We start from the raw sequence: 14,406 nt of genomic DNA on the forward strand, positions 1-14,406 counted from the left end.
TTGGGCATTTCAATACAGTGAAAATGGGCTGAGTGATGTGACTGGAAGAAACAGGAAAGCCAACAAAGCCAGCAAGTCCTTAGGCCAAAAGTCATGCCCCACAGCAAAAGCATCTGGGTTGCTGGGGAGAAATCTGTTATGCTAGGTCAGTGTCTGTGAATCTGCATCTTGCATCTCCTGTACCTCCCTCCTGAGACTTCTGGATTAAATCATAGTTGTCTGTGTCAATGAATAATGGAATAAAGTTAAACCCAGAGAATCCCATGGACTGCTTCACTGTGAACAATGAGACAGGAGCAGCTCTCAGAGTCTGCTGGGTGGCATTGCTAGTACTGTGTAAAATAATACCATGTCACAAACACAGGGTTTTTTAAGATGTGCATCATGATACATAAGGTTAGCAATCCTAATGGCTTCATTTTTCCTTCATTATCTTTATGAGCTCAGGACTTGAGCTGAACTCTTTATTGGACACATGAGAATGTTTTGCAAAAAAACCAAAGCATGTGGGAAGGTTATCAGAAAGCACTAGAATGGCACTTTGGAATGATTTAGAACAGACCTTAAGAAAAGGCTGGGGAACAACCTTGAGCAGGTGGTTCTGCATCAGACTTTGGCATGCGTATTAGCATTTAATGATTTTCTTTGAAAAATGTGCCTGTTATTACAGTTATGGTTTACTCCTTAAAGCTCAAGTAACTCACCCCCTCCTTATAAATGCACTTTTGTTTAATGTCTTTAAAAAGCACAATTTGTTAAATCTCAAAAAAAGGTACAAATAGGAAAAAAAACTTACAACAGAGGAGGGATATATCAAAAATTGCAAAAGTATAAACAGAACCCACAGATTAGGAGCCATATTTCTCTGCACAGTTGAATTAGTTTCCAGTACTTGAAAACAGGAAGAGTATACCTATAAAAACACTGGGAGGGGGGTAAATTGACCTATACCAGACACTAATTCCTGAATGTAATATTTTAGTAGTATCAGCTGTTATATTCATTTTATTGTAAGTACTGATGTAAAGTATTTGATTATTTTACTGCAGATAACAAGTATCCCAGACATATCATTCATCTTACATTTTCTTCCCTCGAACTTTTTTTTTTGTTTATCCTTTTTGAACCAGAAAAGCTTTTGGTTTACATTTTTCCCAAAATAATTTATTTATCTAAAGTGCTTCAGGTTCCAGCATGTTTAAGAGTAAGTTACAAAGGTTTCAATAGGCCCCCTGCCTCCTCCACACATAGTCACCAACATGCTCTACCAGGTTGGTCTGCTTATTACAACTGGCAAACCTACCTCCAAAGGTATGTCATTATCGCCCCAAGTTCACTGTCGGCGTTAGGGTTTACATTTGTGCTGTAAATTCTGTGGATTTGGAAGAATGACATGCGTCCACTATTATGGTGTTACATGGGGCACTTTCAAAGCTCTGAAATTCCCTTGTGTTATTTCTATTCAACTCTACACTACCTAGCCACAGATTTTCGGTTTATAAAGCCATATGTTCCCGGATTGCGTCTTACTTTGCTCTGAGTTTTGGAATCAAGAACTTTGAAACACTGTTGGAATGCAGATGGTGTCTTTTCGTCATCTTAACAGAAGGCTTTGTAACTTATCATAGCTAGAATAATTGATCATTTTCCCATCTCCAGGACAAAACTATCCATAAAGAAATCATGATTCAGTAAATATATCTTTACCTCTCAATCTTAATACATGTCAACTTCTCTTTAAGGTACAGCATTTGTACCTAAGAGAGGTTTACAACTTCAATGGGAGTAAGTTAGAACTGCCTTGCTTTATCTTTTAATGTATTATTTAGTTCTTGATATGGAAAGGGTACCTGACTCACAATGAGATTCCACGAAAGATAACAGTGCCCCTAACTAGGCATCTTTCTATAAATGTGACAGATTCAATTATGAAATTGCATTAAGGATCTTTTGATTAATCTTCAAGTAAGTCGAATATTAAGAACAAAGTCTTAATTTCTGTTTTGGGGTTTTTTTTGTATGTGAGAGCGAGAACTGATACGACTAAAATGTGAGTGTCAGTGAATGTATCAGATGCATAGGAATAATCCACATGTACCCCAAATGAAACATTTACATTTTTAAAATTCAATAGTTTATTTATTTTAGACCATATAAAATGTCTGTAAGTCCTAATGACAGTTTTTGAAGCTTTTAGGAGTGAAGGAATAAAATATAAAATTATCCACATGTTAAAGTCTTATACAGGAGAAGATTCACAGTTCATTTCAATGAATCAGATTTAAACATTGCTTCTTTGTGGAGTGTAGAGCCTTGCTGCATAGTGGTTTAAAAACCTGAATTAGGTTCCCAACTGGCTTTCATTGTTTTGACCTTGGGAATGACATTTAATCTTGTTGAGCTCTCCTCTGCTAAATGGGGCTGATGTCAATCACTTTATTATAGCCATTGTGAATGAAAGGAAGGCAACCTCAATGAAAAAATAAACACACTTCATTGAGTACCCATTTTACTCACTGCAATACAACTTTTATAGTTGTCCTGGTATTACTGCAGAGTGCTTGCTATTGGCCTATGATAGTCTTAAAGATACAGAGTCACAGACTCAGTGTTTCCTCATTTCATTACTCAAGGAGCTGAGTCTAGAAGAACCTGCTCCCCCCAGTCTATGGTCTTGCCTAGACTCCCATCTGTGTCTGTCCTTGCATGATTTCCAGCTATGTAGGAACTATTTTTAATGGGATCTTCTTACTGTATTGAACTTTTGGGTCTAGAGAACAGCAGTGCAGACTGGGAATAAGGGTTGGCTTGAGAAGTTAACCTTGGTGGTTGGAATCAGGTTGGATGCTAGGCATACTGATCAATGGGTCACATCAGTGGGTCTGGACTTCCGTGAAAATGCAGTAGAAACCAAGCCTGATTTTAAGATTTGCAACACAAAGTTCTGCCTAAGGAAAGTTTTTACCACCTGTCTAATGATATTGAAATAGCTCCAAATACTTGGGAGCTCAATCTGCAAGAAGACAGGAGGACACTGACGGGATGGAACATAGAAGTTCATGATATTGAAGTATCTCTTAATGCCTTAGAGCCTTTTTAAGCTGGAAGAGGGCAGGGCACCGAAGGGGTAGAACACAAGAGTTAAATGTGACAATAAATAAGAGGCCAGGTGCATGCCATGTTTTGCATTTCCACAACTGCGCCATCAAGCAGTAAGTCTACAACATCAGGGTCAAAACATTCAACCATGTATCCCAGGGGCTAATGGATACTGGAATGTAGAAGACCCTGATCATGACTTGGCATTGTAATCCCCTGGGCCCCAAGCCCCACAACCAACCTGGATTCCTGGGAGTGTCTCTTGGCAGGCAAGGCAGCAGAGAGGCAGGTAGGAGAGTTTGGTTCAACTACCCACATGGCTGATGGAGAGGACCACACCCACCATAAAGGGGTTAGAAACACCAGCAGATTTGGAGAGGAAGCCAGAGAAGAAGTGATGGGGAAAAAAAGAAAGAAGTTTTAGTATCGTTTAAGGGGAAAGACAAATTCACAGAATGCCAGTTTTTGTACAACAGTGGCTACATGACAAGTTCCAGCAAATGTTTTAAAATTCAGCAAAGGGTCTAAGGATTCCAGAAATTTGCTTGTATGCCATCTGACTTGAGTTGACTTGGGTCAAAATGGATTTATATTTGTGACTGATCATCACACCACTTGTGCATCAAAAAATAGCTTTCATTTTGCAGATAAGAGTTTCAGGCCTTCTCAATTCATTTTACACACATTTTTTTTCCTGACAATATTTTAAGAGAAAAATAAGGCAATATATCATTTTAGATATTTGTTCTTTGAAAGATTTGTAGCTAAGGTTTCTGTATAATGTATGTGTGTAAGCCCTAGCCCCTTTTGGAGTGCAAATTGGTAGTGTATTATTTTAAATCTCAGTTATCATGGTGTTACCATAACTATGAAGGGATAATACATACAGCTAGGGGTAGCTACCCAGCTAAGCTGAGGGGGGAAAGAAAACTGTTAGTAAAGTAATGTTTATCTTATCTCATAGCCGCTGGTAACTCACTAAAATACAAAGTAATTTTACTCTGTGAATGAAGCTATCAGAGAAGTATGAGAGACCTCCCAGCAGGAAAACCCTGGTGTGGGGCAGAGAGGGAAAAGTACACATGAGTGACCATCTTTGGCCATATGAAAATATCTTCATTTATTCTTGCAAGGTATTTTCAGAGAGCACAAAATTCTAAACTAGCAATTGGTCTTTTGGACACATTGAAAATATCACCCGTTTGCTTTGGTGAAATTGGCCATTAGTCTGAATGTTGGTTTTGAAGTTTTAAGGTCACAGATCTTTTTTTTTTTTTTTTTGGAAAGATCTTTCAAATATGTTTGTAGTCGGATGATACTTGATAGTAAATTCTTTTATATTGTCTGTTCTTCTGTTCTTTTGGTAGGTGTGGAATGTTTATTAACAGACTGGGGAGGGGGCCTCATGAGTTAAGACCACTTGTTTCTCTTGCAGAGGACCTGGGTTTGGTTCTTATCACCCCTATGGTGCCTTACAAACATCTGTAACTCCAGTTTATGAGAATCAACACCCTTTTATGATTGGCAAGTAGCAGGCATGCATATTGGTGCCCATACATACAAGCAGAAAATATTCATACATTTAAAATAAAACAAGTAAATCTAAAAAATAGAAGTATTAGCAATCTTAGTTGTTTTCAGGGAAATGATTCATAAATGACTTATTTATGTATAATACTAGAGCTAAAATTCTAGGGGATTTAACCTGTTACCTGGTCGTGTCAGGACCAATGTACCTAGAAGGAACAAAAATGCCAATGGGCTGTAAGGTTAAGAAAAAATGTTGGTAAGATAAGGGAGATTAAGGAGTATTTGTTAACAGAAGGAAGAGCTAGCTTGTTGCTGGGAAAGTTTTCCAAGATAACAGTGGTGGGATAGAGGAGGCAATAGTCATCATCCAGCCTAAAGACACACCGACTTCCCACCATAGCAATAAGCTATACCAAAAATAGTCTATCAAGGTCAGTTATTATGCAGTTTAAGTATCCTCTATCAGAAATGCATAGGATCAGAAAGTTTTGTCATTTAGATATTTTGTGGGTTTGGAATATTTGCATACAGCTAATGACTTATTCTGGAGATAGGTTCCCAATCTAAACCAGGGTTTGATTACTTTCTGTAGGACTAAAGGTAGTGTTATATGATATTTTCAGTGTGCCTGAATATCAACTGCAATTGGAACAGGAATGTGGTGATATTTTATTTGTGCTGAAATGTGGTGATATTTTATTTGTATGTTAATAAATAAAGCTTGCCTGGAGATCAGGGGGGAAAGGCCAGCCATTTTAAGTAAACAAGAAGTCAGGCAGCACATGCCCTTAATCCCTTAGCAGGCAGGATCTCTGTGTGTTCAAGGCCACACTAGGAGACAAAGCCAAGTGTGGTGACACATGCCTTTAATCCCAGTGCCAACCATAGAGGCCTGGAGCTCTGTACAGACAGACAGAAAGTGATGGAGCTGTGTAGGAAGAGGAAGTGAGGTAGCTGGGCTAAGAGAGCCAATGAGAGGGCAGAACAGCAAGGCAACAAAGGCATGGGTAGACAGGAAATAATTCGCATTTGAATGCTGCAGAGTTGGTGAGGTAAGTTTGGCTGGTCACTTTCCCTATTTCCCTGATCTAAGGCTTTTACCTCTATATTTGGCTCCCTGTTTTTTATTTAATAAGATCATTTAGAAATTCGTCTACACTTGAGGTCAGGAGTAGGATATCCCTTGGTAGTAGTTTTTCAGTTTTTCAAAAATTTTGGGCCCGGGCGTATTTTAGATTTCAGAGTTTGTAATTTGGGCACACTCAACTTGCCTGCCACTTTTGAGAAGTCAGCCAGTTCGTTCCCATTTTACATGAAGATTGTTGGTAAAAATAACCCCATGATTTAGATTTTTTAAATGTGGACCTTTTTCAAATCATTTTCTGAATTGTGTGTCTTTAAAACAAACAACTGGCAGAGTGTGCATCCCGATTTTAGTTTTGAAAGTATACCTTGCTTACATACGTAATACACAGTTTAGTTCTTGCAAAATAAAGCAGGTATACTTAAGAGAAAATTTGTCCCTTAAATATATGACAATATCCAGACAAAAGAAATTCAGCATGTACATTTATTAATAATCTTATTAATCTTAATTCTTTTATTAAAAATTCAATATGCCAGCACTCTATCACTTAGTTCATAGGTTTGATTTTCTGGAGTACAGCAATATGTCTTGGACTCAGAATGCAGAGGGTGTTACTCAATGCTGGACCTAAATAGCTTTCAGCACAAAGCATTTTTATACTCATAGACGTTGAATAGCAGAATCCTGTGCTGGAGAGGGAAGCTGAATGGTTGATCTTTTTATGACCCTACTCTCACATTTGGTCTAAGAAAACAACTTAAAACCCTCAGATTCTACTATGAGGTACAAAAATGCTAGGAAAGAATAAAATAGCTCCTTTCTTTATTCTCACATGAGTTCAATTACTTAAAAACAAACAAATTTGTTGATAAAGGGACAAATTATAAATTCTCATTTTTGTACTAAGGTCTAATGTTTAAATGCATTGAGCTGACACAGGGAAAAGTATATCTACATTTGCACCTTGTAAAAAAAGTGTGTGATCAAAATCATCAGTTAAAGTATTCTCAAGTTGTAAAGAATGTTAAGTGTTTTAGTACCTACTTAGTCTTCTAATTGCGTATCTGAAAGGAAAAAAAAAAACCTTAAATATAATAATAAAACTTTATATTGGGTTATCACTTTGGGGGATTAAAATATTACTAACTAAATTATATTTTTACACATGTGGATAAGCCATTTTAAAGCTGACTTACAAGGTTCACTATTTAACCCATCTGTGAAGAGCTGTCTATAACAAGAATCTAATGACATTCCTTCTTTTGCAGCACATTTATTCCCTGAGTACCACCAGCCATTATCACGATATTCAAGTGTAGTTCTCCATGCCAGTTACTGTCAAATATTGTGGGCTCCCTGGCATAGTTTTCGTATTGTGTCTGTAACACTATCATGCTTTCTTTCAGAAGAGGAAGTCAAGGCCGTGAGACAGGCCTAGCATCTCCATCTGCACCTTAGCCATGAATATCCTTGCCATTCATTCAGCAGTCCCATTTCTAAGGTACAAATTAATAGAGTTTGTCTTCTTTGCTTTGTAAATGTAGATAATGAGAAAAAAGTAAGTGACACACAGGCTCTTCTATAGCCATGACCTGCATACAGCTCCTGTGAATAGAAACTGGTATTATGGCCTGTCTGAATCATATCAACAGAAGACAGGTGCTCTCTAAAGAGACCCCAAAACATGCAGGATATAAATGCCCATGTTAGATTTTTATAACTTTATGGGCTCCGAAATAGCCAAGGTTCAGGAAACCTTGAGCTGTTCTTAGAGACTGCATTTCTTCTTCCCCAGAGAAAGCAGAGTCTGGAATTTTACCGAGGCTGAGAGATGAGCATGTTTCCTCATTATTAGGACAACAGAGCCATTGGCACAGCAGGTCTATGCTGCTGCCTCATTAGATGCTACCGGGAAGAGTGAGCTGAGAGCAGCCAGTGAGCAAACCCAGCCACAGTCGTTATGTAAAGACTCCCTTGCTGCTTGGCACCTTAGCACGCTTGTTTTGGTGTTAATAAAATGTGCAAGAGAGCCATAACGGACTTCCCAGAGATATCCTGCAAAGTTAATATTTGTTGCAAATTGTATTTGTAAACAAATAGAGCTTCCAAGTGGCTCATGCAGAAGGAGCAGTCTCAGAATGTAGAAGTCCTCCCTCCTCCATTGTGGCTCAGGGAGGAAACAGCAGGTTGTGGGTTTATTAGCCAGTTTCTAGGCAGAGTGGAATGGAATGTTTCCTATATAGAAGAGCATCATGGTGAGAAATGGCTTCCCTTGGGAAGGATTGTTTAAGCTAACATGTGCCACCTAAGAGAACAGGATGTTTTATTCCTCGCCTACTTTGAGATGAGAGTACTAATTGACATGTTTGCTTTCATCCAGTCTACACTGATTTCCCCATCCCCTGATGAGTATATATCTCAACTGTAGCTATGATCAAGACTTAAACACATGGTGCTATAGTCTGAATCTTTATCATTTAAAGACTTTGTGCCTAGAGTGACACTGTGAAAGAGGTCATGTGACCTCTGGGAGTTGGCATAGTGGGAGTCTTTAAGTCATGGAGGTGTTCCCTTGAAGAAGACTGTAGTGTCTAAATCATCTTTGCTTGTTCCCTTCCTGGTCATGAGGAACAGGGACTTTTCTGCTGTGGTATAGAGACACAGTCTCTAAATACTTGGTTCAACCAATCATGCAAAGATACCTTAAAACTCTGGCCATAAATGATCCTTTCCTCCCTCTCTCTCTCTCTCCCTCCCTCCCTTCCTCTGTGCCTCCTTCCTTCCCTCTCTCCCTCCCTCCCTCCCTCTCTCTCTCTCTTTTTCTTTCTCTCTTTCTTTCTTTCTTGTTTTCTTTTTTATCTGATTTCAGGCATTTTTTATAGCAGTAGAAAGCTGACTGATACAAGAGTCAGGAGGGAGATTTATTGATATTAGAGTTCCTGGTGGCTCCTATGTGTTTGCTCAAATGGCTCCTTTCTCTACTGGACACTTAACAGCTTCCAGGAAAAATGTGAATTTAAGGGACTGCAACAATAAACTGGCTTCATATATAGGACCTTAATGTCAGTAGTTCAGAGCTGCTCATTTTCTATGGTATGATCTTCTTGAAATTCCAAGTACACTTGCTTTTTTGTAAAACATTTAATCAAAGCAAAACTTATTTCTAACAATGTGTTAACACATCTATTGCTCAATTTCCAGCATAATAAACAGAAAAAACAATCCATCTGAGCAATCAGAAAATCCTGCACAGACCTTCTTAGTTTTTCTTTATCCTTCACCTAACAACTGTTATATTGTGCAGGGTGTCAAGACATGTCAGCAAAGGAAGGAGAACCAATTCTGCCCCTCATGAATTTATATAATGTTGGATAAGACAGGCCAAAAAGCTACCTACAAGAGTGAAATGTAAGGAAGGTGGTGTTTCATGTCATCCTAGTAAAGTATTAGTTTTCTTTGCACACAGGTAGTGAGAATCATGTCAGGAAATACTGAGAAGCGCATAGAGGGTATTCAGTTAACCTGATAGGTCATAGGGTACCATCTTAAACTCAGGAACCACAATCCTGTATCTCCTCACTCCATTATAGAGCACTATTCAGTTCTAAAAGTACAAAGGGGTGTGTATCGAATATCACGGAAACACAACTCAAGGTATTCTGAGATTGAATATATGTGAGTTCTTCATGCACAGCCTCAAACAAAACAAAACTAGCAAAAAGAAAACAAAGCTGGGTCTAGATGGTAACAACAGAATAAAGCAGCTGGATCATTACAGAACATCTGCTAGTTACCTATTCTAGTAGTCTGTCTTCCTTCCTTCCTTCCTTCCTTCCTTCCTTCCTTCCTTCCTTCCTTCCTTCCTTTCTTTCTTTCTTTCTTTCTTTCCTTCTTTCTTTCTTTCTTTCATTGCTTTAAGAGGAATTCTGAGTACATTTTGTCCAATGTAGGTGTTTTAGTTGCTTTGGGGTTAAAGGTGATATCATTTTTTGAGTGTAAGCCCTGAAGTCTGGAGGGTGCTCCTGGATTATGATCATTTAACAGTTGCTATGAAAACTATTACTGTAATCCTTGAAAGGACACATAGAAAAAATAGACACTATTTTTACAGATAATTTAGATGGCCACAGAAGGTCAGCAGATATCTTGTCTAAGTTGAGTAATTGTGATATTTAAAATGAAAAGAGCACCAGTGAGTAAAATGGATGGCAGATTTTAATTATAGTTGGTTTTTGCATTAAGCATAGTTGTGTAACCTGTTGCGTTGTGTTTAAGACCAATGTGGAAATAACAGGGCACAGCAGCATGTCAAACTTGGTGTGTCTAATTATGATGGATAAGCTTGCAAAAGGCCAGGAAGTCTGCAGCAGGGCGGAAAGCACACACAGACTTGTTTATTATTGGACAATTATCTAGAGAATTTAATCAGCATTTCTGAGTAGTGTTGACCATACATCTAAACTTCCATCCGCTGTTCAAACCTATTGAGAGCCACTGGTAGCAAAAGACCATGGGAATATATAGCAAGTGACAAATAGAGTTCAGAAGGTCAACCTATCAGAACTAAGGGTTCTATTAGTGGAAACCATCATGCAAGGTGTTATGGAATTACAGCCTTTTGAATGAACTGGCTGTTTCTTGTAAACTTCTTGTGCAATAACCGCTATGATTCTCCCCATTTACGGTGCATCTCCATGTTATGTGTACATGTACTCCCACAATTGCATCTCAAGTTTGGGTATAACTCTCCCTATACATCTGGGGTAATTGGATAACTGTCCCCAGCTGTGTTTATTTTTCATTAATGTACATCTGGCCAGGGCCATTCTCCAGACAAAAGTATTTCAGCAAAGATATCTTTTTCCAAAAACAAAACTGCATATAGATAAACATTAGCTCATCTCACTTTCAGATAAGAGAAAATAACCATTAGCAATTAAATCCTCAACTTCTTACCTTCATCCTGGTTTACTTACAGAAGACCCTAATTTAAGAGATGTACTGCTCACATTTCTGGGATGATGTTTTAACCACTTGCTAGTTACTGATTTAAGGTAGTTATTTCCCACTGACCAAAGGAGATTTCTGACAAGGCCAGGTGGATGACAGGAGCCAAGCTTCATTTCTTGTGCAAAAAAGTTTACTTTACTAGTGACTTATACTGACAGATATAGACTCCTAACATTTTACCTAACCACTTCTAGATTATAGTTTGAGCACATAAATTACTTTTTAGAATTCCATAATTGCCCTAATTGATCTTAGCCTTTAGTTGACCCTATCAGAGAACTCCCCTTTAGTCACTTCCTTCTTTGAGTTCTAATTGGAAGTTGACATTTATTGCTTTATATGTGGATCCTTATCACCTCTCTGTGTGACCCTGAAAACTTCAAGCCTCGCATTTCTTCGCCAAAGAATTACTGCTTGTGTATATATACTGGTCCCCTCACAGCACTTGGGGAATTGATTGAGAAGAACAAAGATGAGGATGAAGATGGAAAGAACTAGGTAGAGATGAGAGAGCAGCAGGAGGGACTGAGAGTAGGAGGGACTGAGAGGAGCTAAGAATGAGAACAGAACAGAAACTGTGTAGATAGAATTGAATTTAGGAGAATAAAGTGAATAGACTAAAGAACTCAGTGTGCTTAGATTCATTTGATATCCCTCAGACTAGACTTCTCAGCTGGTTGTTAGACCCTTCCACTGACCCTGGGAGAAACAATAAAGGCTGGACCTATTATTGTTATTGGTACAAACCGTCTACCAACAGTCTTCACCCACTTTCATCTTTTTCAAAGGGACGTGTCAAGGTACACACACACACACACACACACACACACACACACACACACACACACACGGCGGGGGGTTGCAATTGGAATTCATTTCTTGTTTTTCAGCATTATCTATGTGACTTTATTCCATGTAAGAAGGCCCAGACAAGTCACAACTAGCTCTAGTGTGCAGGTAGCTAAAAAGTGGCCAAGACTGGGCAGAACCAAAAGTAAGTTTCAGGGTACAGATAAAGAAAGGTGAAAGGTCAAAGTCGGAGGACAGCTGAATTCTCTTGCTGCATCCATACAATGAGTGACAGGAGGAACACCTACAGAATAAGAAGGGAAATACAACAAAATCCACAATTAAATAATAGAATTTGGAGCGAGAAAATGACAGCACTATGCTGATGCCATTAATTAATGCTAAAGGATCTTATCTCCGATTCCAACCCAGAACCACCACCCCACTCCAACCACCCCCCTTTCACATACACTTCAGAATTCAACCACAGCTGGTGGGCATCCACATGCATTTGATTTTATCGATGAAATTCAACTTATTTTCACCTGATCTGCTCCTCCCCCTGAGGAATTTTGGATCGATTTTTTTTTTGTCATTAAAAGCAACCCCAGATGACTCAAACCAAAGATAAGTTGGATTTACCTGCGAACCCTTTCCCCATTATTCTAAATATTTACCCCATTATGAAAACCTTCCGGTTTTGCTAAACATGATTTGCTTTCTATCCTCTTCTTTGTTCTCATTATCCCTGTAAAAATTCAACCCATCTGTGTCCTATGTGAGAAAAACAAGACTGGAGCATGAAAGACAAACTGAGGGGAGGGATGAAGCACAAGAGGACCTGCCATTCAAGGTCATTGACATGGGGAAGGAGACCAGAATGAAGGCTAAACTCAAAAGGTCAGGAGAGCTGAATCAACAGCAGGAGGACTGAGTAGAGGTCAGCCATGTGCTCAGGAGCCTTCTATAGAGAAAAAGTACATTTGCTTGGACTTTCATGAGCGGACATAGTTTTACATGTTGATATAAGGCACCCACAAATATCAGCTTCTTGCATTCCTACAGGAACTCAGAAATGCAAGCTAGCATTCTCTCTCTCTCTCTCTCTCTCTCTCTCTCTCTCTCTCTCTCTCTCTCTCTCTCTCTCTCTCACACACACACACACACACACACACACACACACACACACATTCAGTAGTGTTTATGTTACATTTCAACACACACAGACTCAGTAGTGTTTACATTACATTTCAAGGAGATGGTCTTTTAGAAAGACAGTTCTAGTTTGTAAACTGCCAACAGACTTTCAAAATGATTCATTTCTCAAAAGACCAGACACTGAAACACAAATTAAAAGAAAAATAAATAAAGCATTTCTAAAGACATTACTCTAGGAAATTAGAGTTCCTGGACTACCCAACATCAGGGTAAACCCTATGTTAAGGTTATTTTCTCTGAGAGACAAGCTAAGGTTTTCTTATTCAATATCCCACAGGAGGTTACTCCCTTCCTCTCCATTCTCATTTCTCAACACAGGTGACTATGATGCTGTGCCATTTTTGCTACATTGGTACAACCGATTTCTCTATATGATAGTTTTTAAACAGTCTGTATATAAATATACATAAATAGTCTATATATAATTTTCTCACCTAGGCTGACAATACATCCTCCAAAACCATCTAACAGAAACCCTAACACCAGGCATGAGATCTCTCTTTTGAGTTGTTGATCAGGGTTGTCCAAGAGACTGCCAAAACATCACAGACTAACTAATTCCTCTGATTGCCATTCAATAGTAAAAGGCTAAGTTCCTATTGCTGAAGACTGCCAAGCACTTCAGAAACAGGGCCTAGAGGCCCCTGAGCTGGAGCTGAGCTGAATGACTCCTCTCTGAGGACTAGTTTCATGATACCAGAAAGCACCATGCAAACTTCCAAAGGAGGAAAGTAATTAACATTCCTACCTCGCTATGATGCTTATGAATCACATTAATGACCAGCATGGGAGGACATTGAGTTTGTTGAATCTAGAAACAATGGCATTTTGCCTCAGAATGTTAGTCACTGAATTTTCCCCAGTGACACATATTTCATCATCAGTGAACCATGAAAACTTCATGAGAAGTTTTCTCTGAAGCACAGATACACATGACATCAAAAGATGTTCGCAAAGTGCTCTTAATTGCAATGTTTGATTGAGTGATCTTACCAAGTAGATTCCATGCTTTTGTGTTAAGGATTTTATAATCAGCTAAAATGCCTTGTTAACTGGATTATAGGTATGGTGCTACATAGAGAAATATTATCAGGGTTTTAATCCATATTCCTTCAGGAATATAACTCATGAACAGTGGTGGCCTTGAGGAAGAAGTCAAGTTAGGAAAGCCTTAGAAATTGCTAGGAATTTATTTGCTTTCAGTTTTGGTCCATGGTAATTGTAGTCTATTCACATAGACCATTCCATATGGATAGCAGAATTTTCTCAAGTTCCTGCCCTGAGAAAATTCCTCCCAGAGTCTTGGAAAGACGCTATGTATGGCGTGGGGTATCTGAGGGAAAGAAATCTACATACACCACGCTCTTTTATCTGTTAACTTTATTCCTCTATGACAAGATTCTGTCTATGCAGCTTCAGCTCTGTCCTCACATTCAGCTCCTCTCTGTGCCCAGTTTTCCTTTCCTCATAGTTTTAGTAAGCTCCTATGCTTTTGACCACATCTATGTCCTCTGTCCCTTCGGCCTCCATCTTGTCTTCCTAGCTCCTTACTCCTGGTTCTCAGAAAACTCTACCTGAGATCTGCCTTACCCTCTACAGAACCTCTGTCTTCCTCTCTTCTCTCTGGCCACAGGGTTCTGTGTCTGCCTCTGGAATTCTGCTCCAGTCCTTAC

At 38.9% G+C, this 14,406-nt stretch overlaps 1 protein-coding gene across 4 annotated transcripts in view; it reads right to left on the reverse strand.

The window, feature by feature from the left end:
• Sphkap (SPHK1 interactor, AKAP domain containing) overlaps positions 1-14,406 on the reverse strand; it is a 156,507-nt gene that overhangs the window by 121,001 nt on the left and 21,100 nt on the right. For 2 of the 4 annotated variants that reach the window (XM_052750072.1, XM_052750074.1), the window contains exon 2: positions 3,341-3,419. The exons of the other annotated variants lie outside the window; for them this stretch is intronic. In XM_052750072.1, the coding sequence (XP_052606032.1) occupies positions 3,341-3,419 (79 nt within the window). The remainder of the gene's footprint in view (positions 1-3,340; positions 3,420-14,406) is intronic. 4 annotated transcript variants of the gene reach the window in all.

Source organism: Peromyscus californicus, unplaced genomic scaffold, assembly GCF_007827085.1.
Source record: "Peromyscus californicus insignis strain IS unplaced genomic scaffold, ASM782708v3 Scaffold_21__1_contigs__length_65335640, whole genome shotgun sequence".
NCBI lineage: Eukaryota > Metazoa > Chordata > Mammalia > Rodentia > Cricetidae > Peromyscus > Peromyscus californicus.